The sequence below is a fragment of the Littorina saxatilis genome, linkage group LG12 (assembly GCF_037325665.1).
Source record: "Littorina saxatilis isolate snail1 linkage group LG12, US_GU_Lsax_2.0, whole genome shotgun sequence".
In the NCBI taxonomy this organism is placed as follows: Eukaryota; Metazoa; Mollusca; class Gastropoda; order Littorinimorpha; family Littorinidae; genus Littorina; species Littorina saxatilis.
This window is the reverse complement of record NC_090256.1, coordinates 19710668-19718100: the sequence shown is the minus strand read 5'-3', so window position 1 is coordinate 19718100 and position 7433 is coordinate 19710668. Positions and strand designations below refer to the sequence as shown.

The 7433-nt window shown below is 39.0% G+C and overlaps 1 protein-coding gene across 1 annotated transcript; it reads left to right on the top strand.

Moving 5' to 3' along the window:
* The first annotated feature begins 554 nt into the window (after positions 1-554).
* LOC138983287 (3-keto-steroid reductase/17-beta-hydroxysteroid dehydrogenase 7-like) lies at positions 555-7433 on the top strand. Its single transcript, XM_070356709.1, has 7 exons — positions 555-639; positions 1384-1587; positions 2981-3073; positions 3906-4020; positions 5349-5473; positions 5679-5754; positions 6720-7433. The coding sequence occupies exons 1-7, from the start codon at positions 560-562 to the stop codon at positions 6855-6857; spliced, it is 831 nt and encodes a 276-aa protein (XP_070212810.1). The 5' UTR covers positions 555-559; the 3' UTR covers positions 6858-7433.

The window sequence follows — 7433 nt, the reverse complement described above, 5'->3', positions numbered from 1 at the left end:
TTCCATTTATTTACTTTGTTAGCATATATCATGATTGTATTGATTGTATTTATTGTTCAAAATGCCCCCATGGGTTATGGACTAATAAAACTTGAAACTTGAAAAACTTGAAACTATAGATTCGAAACCGAAAGTAGATTTTGAAACTGACTCAAGTTGCACTTGACAGTCACTATTTCGCCAGACAGACATAGCATTTGTTGATTTCGTTTCTGACCTTTTGGAATGGTACATCAATGGTACGGACAAAAGGATACTCGGGTTTTTAAATCCATTTTGAATTTCAAACCAAGCGAAACCATGACATTTAGTTTATGGCATCGGTGTCAGTGACCCGCGTGCTCCTGTCTGACATTAACTTGACTCTGTTTTTATTTGTAAACATCATGGTAGTTACTTCTGACCTTTAACCTACAGAAACATTTTTTCGAGGCTACGTTAATGTAAAAAAAAAAAGTGGAAAATAAAATACAGTACAGTAAAAGCGTAAATAAATAAATGATACATAAAGTGGGCGTGTCAAAGTGGGAATTTTACAACCGGAAATGAAAGGAGAGTTATGTACCTTACAGTGTCGTCAACCCTGACCTTCCAAAACATGTCGTCTGGTAAAATAGCGATTGTTACCGGTGCAAACGCGTAAGTTTATTGAACTAATGGCACAATATCTCTTGCATTACGCAAATTTAGATGCTGCTGTTCTCATTGCGTATTTTAAGAAATGCTTGCTGTTTTGGTGGTCCCGTAACGGTCTACATTTCCTGCGGCTAGATACATACTGCGTCGCTATCTTTTTTTTCTCAGTTTTCTGCTCGTTTGATCTACTTTTAATATGCTTGCTAGTGGTAACTCAAGTATTCACAAAGTATTTTTTAGAAATCAATTCGATGCAGACTTGATTGGAATACGTTTCATCTGTCATTTGTTAATGCTGAGTTTACGAAGCAAACGGTTTTGAGTCCGATAAACTTGAATACGAATCACTATCGTATGACTCGTGGAGATCACGCCATGGTTCGAGCAGAGCAAACACGGGAGATAACACTTTTAATAGAAGCAGAGCAAGAGAATAAACTGACAATTTGCATCTCCAGTCAAACTAATAACATCAAAAACATCCACAGAAACAGTCACACTTGTTTATATCTTGTGTTATATATACAACACAAATATTCACACTTGTTTATAGCCTGTTTTTATATAATGTGCACAGGCAATCACTCAAAAGAGGCGTGTGGCACGGTGCCATCACAGTGTCTCTCAGCTGCTTATTAACACACATAGCACCCATGAATTTGTAATTTGACAGATATATACATGTACTCATTTTGTTTATTTTGCTCATGACTTATAATTGATTTGTTTTTGTTGTTTTATGTTCAGTGGGATAGGTCTGGCGCTATGCAAACAGCTCTTGGACTCTCATCCCCATCTGACGCTATGCCTGGCTTGTCGAAACCAGCAACGAGCACAACAGGCCAAAGAAACGCTGTCAATTTCTCACCCTGGAGCCATCATTGATATCGTTATCATTGACACTTCCTGTGTCAGGTCCGTTCTGAAGGCTGCACATATTTTTAAGGAGAAGTATGTGTAATTTCTACCTTTGTATTTACTATGTTTAGATTTTAATTTCTAATTTATCTCAGATTCAACGCGATGAAAAAAGTAATATAATTACATTACCAACAATCAGACATTACAATACAAAACCAAAACTGACAAGTCGCGTGAGGCGAAAATACAACATTTAGTCAAGCTCAGTCGAACTCACAGAATGAAACTGAACGCATTGCATTTTTTCTGCAAGACCGTACACTCGTAGCATTGTCTGTCCACCGCTCATGGCAAAGGCAGTGAAATTAACAATCCAGAAAAGCGCGGTAGCGGTTGCGCTGAGGAGGATAGCACGCTTTTCTATATCTCTATTCTTTTAACTCTCTGAACGTGTTTTTAATCCAAACATATCATATCTATATGTTTTTGGAATCAGGAACGGACAAGGAATAAGATGAAGTTGTTTTTAAATCGATTTCGGAAATTTAATTTTAATCATAATTTTTATATTTTTAATTTTCAGAGCTTGTTTTTAATCCGAATATAACAAATTTATATGGTTTTGGAATCAGAAAATGATGAAGAATACAATAAACGTAATTTTGGATCGTTTTATAAAAAAATAATTTTAGTTACAATTTTCAGATTTTTAATGACCAAAGTCATTAATTAATTTTTAAGCCTCCAAGCTGAAATGCAATACCAAAGTCCGGCCTTCGTCGAAGATTGCTTGGCCAAAATTTCAATCAATTTGATTGAAAAATGAGGGTGTGACAGAGCCGCCTCAACTTTTGCAAAATGCCGGACATGACGTCATCAAAGACATTTATCGAAAAAATGAAAAAAATTCTGGGGATATCATACCCAGGAACTCTCATGAAAAATTTCATAAAGATCGGTCCAGTAGTTTACTCTGAATCGCTCTACACACACACACACACACACACACACACACACACACACACACACACACACACACACACACACACACACCACGACCCTCGTCTCGATTCCCCCCTCTATGTTAAAACATTTAGTCAAAACTTGACTAAATGTAAAAAGAGGAGCTACTATCATTTTCAAAAACTTGAACAAGTAGGTTGGCTCTTTAAAAAAACAAAAAACCCAGTATAATTATTTTGGAAATAAATAAACACAAGTACAAATAGAAGTCAGTAATCATGTATTTGAGAGCAAAAATAATGAACAAAGGTGCATATGTACAGACAAGAAATGTATATATATAAGAGACAATTTTTACAAAACAAAAACAAGGACGATAGTGATATGTATTATGATTTTATCACACAGTATTTTTGGTACAAAAAGGTCGCATAACTGACAGCAATTATGAGAAAATGGGAAAGTTATGAGAAACAAAATAACTTTCCAGTTGATATTCATGTGTGTGGTGTGTGTGCAGATACAACCACATCGACTTTCTCTACCTAAATGCTGGTGTCATGCAGGCCGGTGGTGTGCGTTGGAACAGAATTCTCTCAGGAATCTTTAGCAGGTTAGATACATTTAATATCCATTATCACTTACGTATTGTCCTCCGAAAATGGCGTATGGCTGCCTAAATGGCGGGGTAAAAAACGGTCATACACGTAAAATTCCACTCGTGCAAAAAACACGAGTGTACATGAGAGTTTCAGCCCACGAACGCAGAAGAAAAAGAAAGACTTACGTATTGAACTTTATCCATGCTACCATCTATATGAGTTGTGTGTGTGGTTGGGTGTATATATGTGTGTGGTCTGTTGTGACTCTGAGTACATGCATGTATACAGTGGAACCCCCCTTTTAAGACCTCCAAAAATCAGAGAAAACCGGGTCTTAAAAAGGAGGAGTCTTATAATTGGGGTAATTTCAGAGGTTATAGACAGAAGGTCTGAGACAACAAGGCCTTAAATTTAAAAAGGAAGGAGTCTTCAATTGGGAGGTCTTGAAAGGGGGGTTCCACTGTATTTGTAATTACAAACTGACTTGATATGTGTGCGCGGGTTTTGCAATTTATATATGTGACCCCCCACCACGGAATGAGTCGCATGTCACCTTTGCTTGATTTTTATATTTTTACATTTTCCTAAAGAGTGTTTTCTGCTCTATCCAGTGGTGAAAACCATTTTAGAAAAGAGCGAAAACTGTTTGAGTTATAAGCCTGTGACTAAGGTGACCCTCACACTGTTACCAGACACTCCCCGGACTTATATTAAGCCTAGCGCAGAACTGCGCGAGGTGACATGCGACTCATTTCGTGGTGGAGGGTCACATATGTACATGAATCGATCTGCTGCATTATTTCTTTGTGTTTGTATCTGGTTTGATTGACTGTTTGTGTGCAGTCGTTGTGTACATGTGCTGACAACAGGGGAGGGCCTGATTGTACAGAAGAACGGCAAGACTGATGAAGGCCTTATGAATGTGTTTGCCACAAATCTGTTTGGGCACTATGTTTTGGTGAGCATAATTTATAATCAATTAATTCCCTTTCTCTGTGTCTGACACATGCATTCAACTTCTCTCGGCAACCGAATGTTTCCTTGTTACCCAATCTAATTTGCTATCTTTTTATATTTAGTCAAGTTTTGACTAAATGTTTTAACGTAGAGAGGGGAATCGAGACGAGGGTCGTGGTGTATGTGTGTGTGTGTGTGTGTGTGTCTGTGTGTGTGTGTAGAGCGATTCAGACTAAACTACTGGACCAATCTTTATGAAATTTGACATGAGAGTTCCTGGGTATGAAATCCCCATACGTTTTTTTCATTTTTTTGATAAATGTCTTTGATGACGTCATATCCGGCTTTTCGTGAAAGTTGAGGCGGCACTGTCACGCTCTCATTTTTCAACCAAATTGGTTGAAATTTTGGTCAAGTAATCTTCGACGAAGCCCGGACTTCGGTATTGCATTTCAGCTTGGTGGCTTAAAAATTAATTAATGACTTTGGTCATTAAAAATCGGAAAATTGTAAAAGAAATAAAAAATTTATAAAACGATCCAAATTTACGTTCATCTTATTCTCCATCATTTTCTGATTCCAAAAACATATACATATGTTATATTCGGATTAAAATCAAGCTCTGAAAATTAAAAATATAAAAATTATTATCAAAATTAAATTTTCGAAATCAATTTAAAAACACTTTCATCTTATTCCTTGTCGGTTCCTGATTCCAAAAACATAGATATGATATGTTTGGATTAAAAACACGCTCAGAAAGTTAAAACGAAGAGAGGTACAGAAAAGCGTGCTATCCTTCTCAGCGCAAGTACTACCCCGCTCTTCTTGTCAATTTCACTGCCTTTGCCGTGCGCGGTGGACTGACGATGCTGCGAGTATACGGTCTTGCTGCGTTGCATTGCGTTCAGTTTCATTCTGTGAGTTCGACAGCTACTTGACTAAATGTTGTATTTTCGCCTTACGCGACTTGTTTTTTCTCTCAGAAGGGCCATAAGTATATATACAGTTCTGGGACATCCTGCTTGCTGGCGAGCGTGCAGAGACAAAATTTCCCTCTTTATCTTCACTGCGCTGGCCGCAAAATCCCTCCAGCGGGAGGTGTTTTTAGACAGGCCAGGCTCTGGTTTTCCCTTCACTGATATAATTGTTCCCTTATTCTGTGACTGGCACATGTAATCAGCTACCCAATTCTTCCTTGTTACCCGGCCTATATAATTTTCTTTGTCTCCTAGCTGTTCTGTCTTGTCTGTTCTGTCTGTACTGTACTAAACAGGAGTTTGCCTTTCACTATTGTAACGTGTGTGTTGAAAATTCTTCTGTACACAGCTGCAAGAACTAGAATCATGCCTTGGGTCTTCTGGCAATGACTCTCCGTCCCAACTAATATGGACCTCTTCCAGCAACGCACAGCGCTGTAACTTTTCTATGGATGATCTGCAACATGAAAAGGGGTAATGTTTGCTCTTCTTTTTTTTCTGGCTTGAGAAGTAAAAGAGACTGAACTGCACGCGCAGACAACGTTTAAAAGTTAAAACCAGTCTTGAGTATACCGTCATTTTTTGATACTTTCTTTTTTACTGTATTTTCATAAGCATCAGTTCTGTTTATTATTCAAGAAAATAGTACAACTAAAATGTTTTGCTAAATTTATTTCAGGGAGGAGCCCTACAGTTCTTCCAAGTATGCCACAGACATGCTGAGCGTCGCTCTGAATGACAAATTTAATGAACGGGTAGGAGCAATCTGTGTGTGTGTGTGTGTGTTTGTCTTAATCTCTCTCTCTCTCTCTCTCTCTCTCTCTCTCTCTCTCTCTCTCTCTCTCTCTCTCTCTCTCTCTCTCTCTCTCTCTCTCTCTCTCTCTCTCTCTCTCTCTCTATTTGTTGAAAACAGACAGAAAAATTCAAACTAACACAATGATCCTGTGGATTGTTTGTTTCAGCCAGTTGTATTTATTTATTTGGGCTGCGGTACTCCAGGTATCATGAACAAAAATATTAATTAAGTTGCAGTGGATATGTTATAAAAACATGCATAACTATAATTATCTGAGCTAATTTTTCACTGTGATGCTATTTAGCAAGTTTACATTCTCAATTCATGTTCAAGGATTACAACTCTTCCATGCATGGGGCCTAAAATCCCTGACAGAGGTTTCATATAGAATGGAACCTGCCTGTAACAACCACCCAAAGGACCAATAGAAAGTGGTCTTTATAGACAAGTGGTCATTGTGGAAGGTGAATTACAGAGAGAAAAAGCCCATCGGGGACCCTTTAGGGTGCTCATTTTGGAGAGGTGGTTATTCTCAAGAGGTGGTCGCCAGAACAGGTTCCACTGTATGTGTATTTCCAAGCATTGTCTTTTGATGTTGTTTGTTGTTGCAGGGTATCTTACTCACATACTACATGTCCTGGCTTGGTGATGACTTCTAAATTGTCTTTTGACGTTGTTTGTTGTTGCAGGGTATCTACTCACATACTACCTGTCCTGGCTTGGTGATGACTTCTAAATTGTCTTTTGACGTTGTTTGTTGTTGCAGGGTATATCTTACTGACATACCACCTGTCCTGGCTTGGTGATGACTTCTAAATTGTCTTTTGACGTTGTTTGTTGTTGCAGGGTATCTTACTCACATACTACCTGTCCTGGCTTGGTGATGACTTCTAAATTGTCTTTTGACGTTGTTTGTTGTTGCAGGGTATCTACTCACATACTACCTGTCCTGGCTTGGTGATGACCAACTTGACTGATGGAATTCTGCCTGCATGGATCTGGTCTCTCGTGCTGCCTTTCATGTTTCTGGTCAGTAGCAATACAGTGGAACCCCCCTTTTAAGACCTCCAAAATCTGTGAAAATCAGGTCTAAAAGGAGAGTTTAACAATGGGGGTAAATTGACACAGGTTATCAACAGAAAGTCTGAGAAAAGATGGTCTTAAAAGGGAGGGAGTCTTAAATTGGGGGGTCAGGGCGGGGATGTAGCTCAGTCGGTAGCGCGCTGGATTTGTATCCAGTTGGCCGCTGTCAGCGTGAGTTCGTCCCCATGTTCGGCGAGAGATTTATTTCTCAGAGTCAACTTTGTGTGCAGACTCTCCTCGGTGTCCGAACACCCCCCGTATGTACACGCAAGCACAAGACCAAGTGGCACGAAAAAGATCCTGTAATCCATGTCAGAGTTCGGTGGGTTATAGAAACACAAAAATACCCAGCATGCTTCCTCCGAAAGCGGCGTATGGCTGCCTAAATGACGGGTTAAAAACGGTCATACACGTAAAAGCCGTGGGAGTTTCAGCCCATGAAGGAACAAACTGTCAAACAAATTGGGGGGTCTTAAAAGGGGGGGTTCCACCGTACCGCCATTTGATAATAAATAAATCCCTGCGCCTTCAATATGTGCGCGATATAAATTGCAT

Coding starts and splice junctions, on each gene's coding strand:
- LOC138983287 (XM_070356709.1), top strand. CDS start 560: ATGTACCTTACAGTGTCGTCAACCCTGACCTTCCAAAACATGTCGTCT. Junction 640..1,383: donor ATTGTTACCGGTGCAAACGC/GTAAGTTTATTG, acceptor TTTTATGTTCAG/TGGGATAGGTCTGGCGCTAT. Junction 3,074..3,905: donor CTCTCAGGAATCTTTAGCAG/GTTAGATACATT, acceptor GTTTGTGTGCAG/TCGTTGTGTACATGTGCTGA.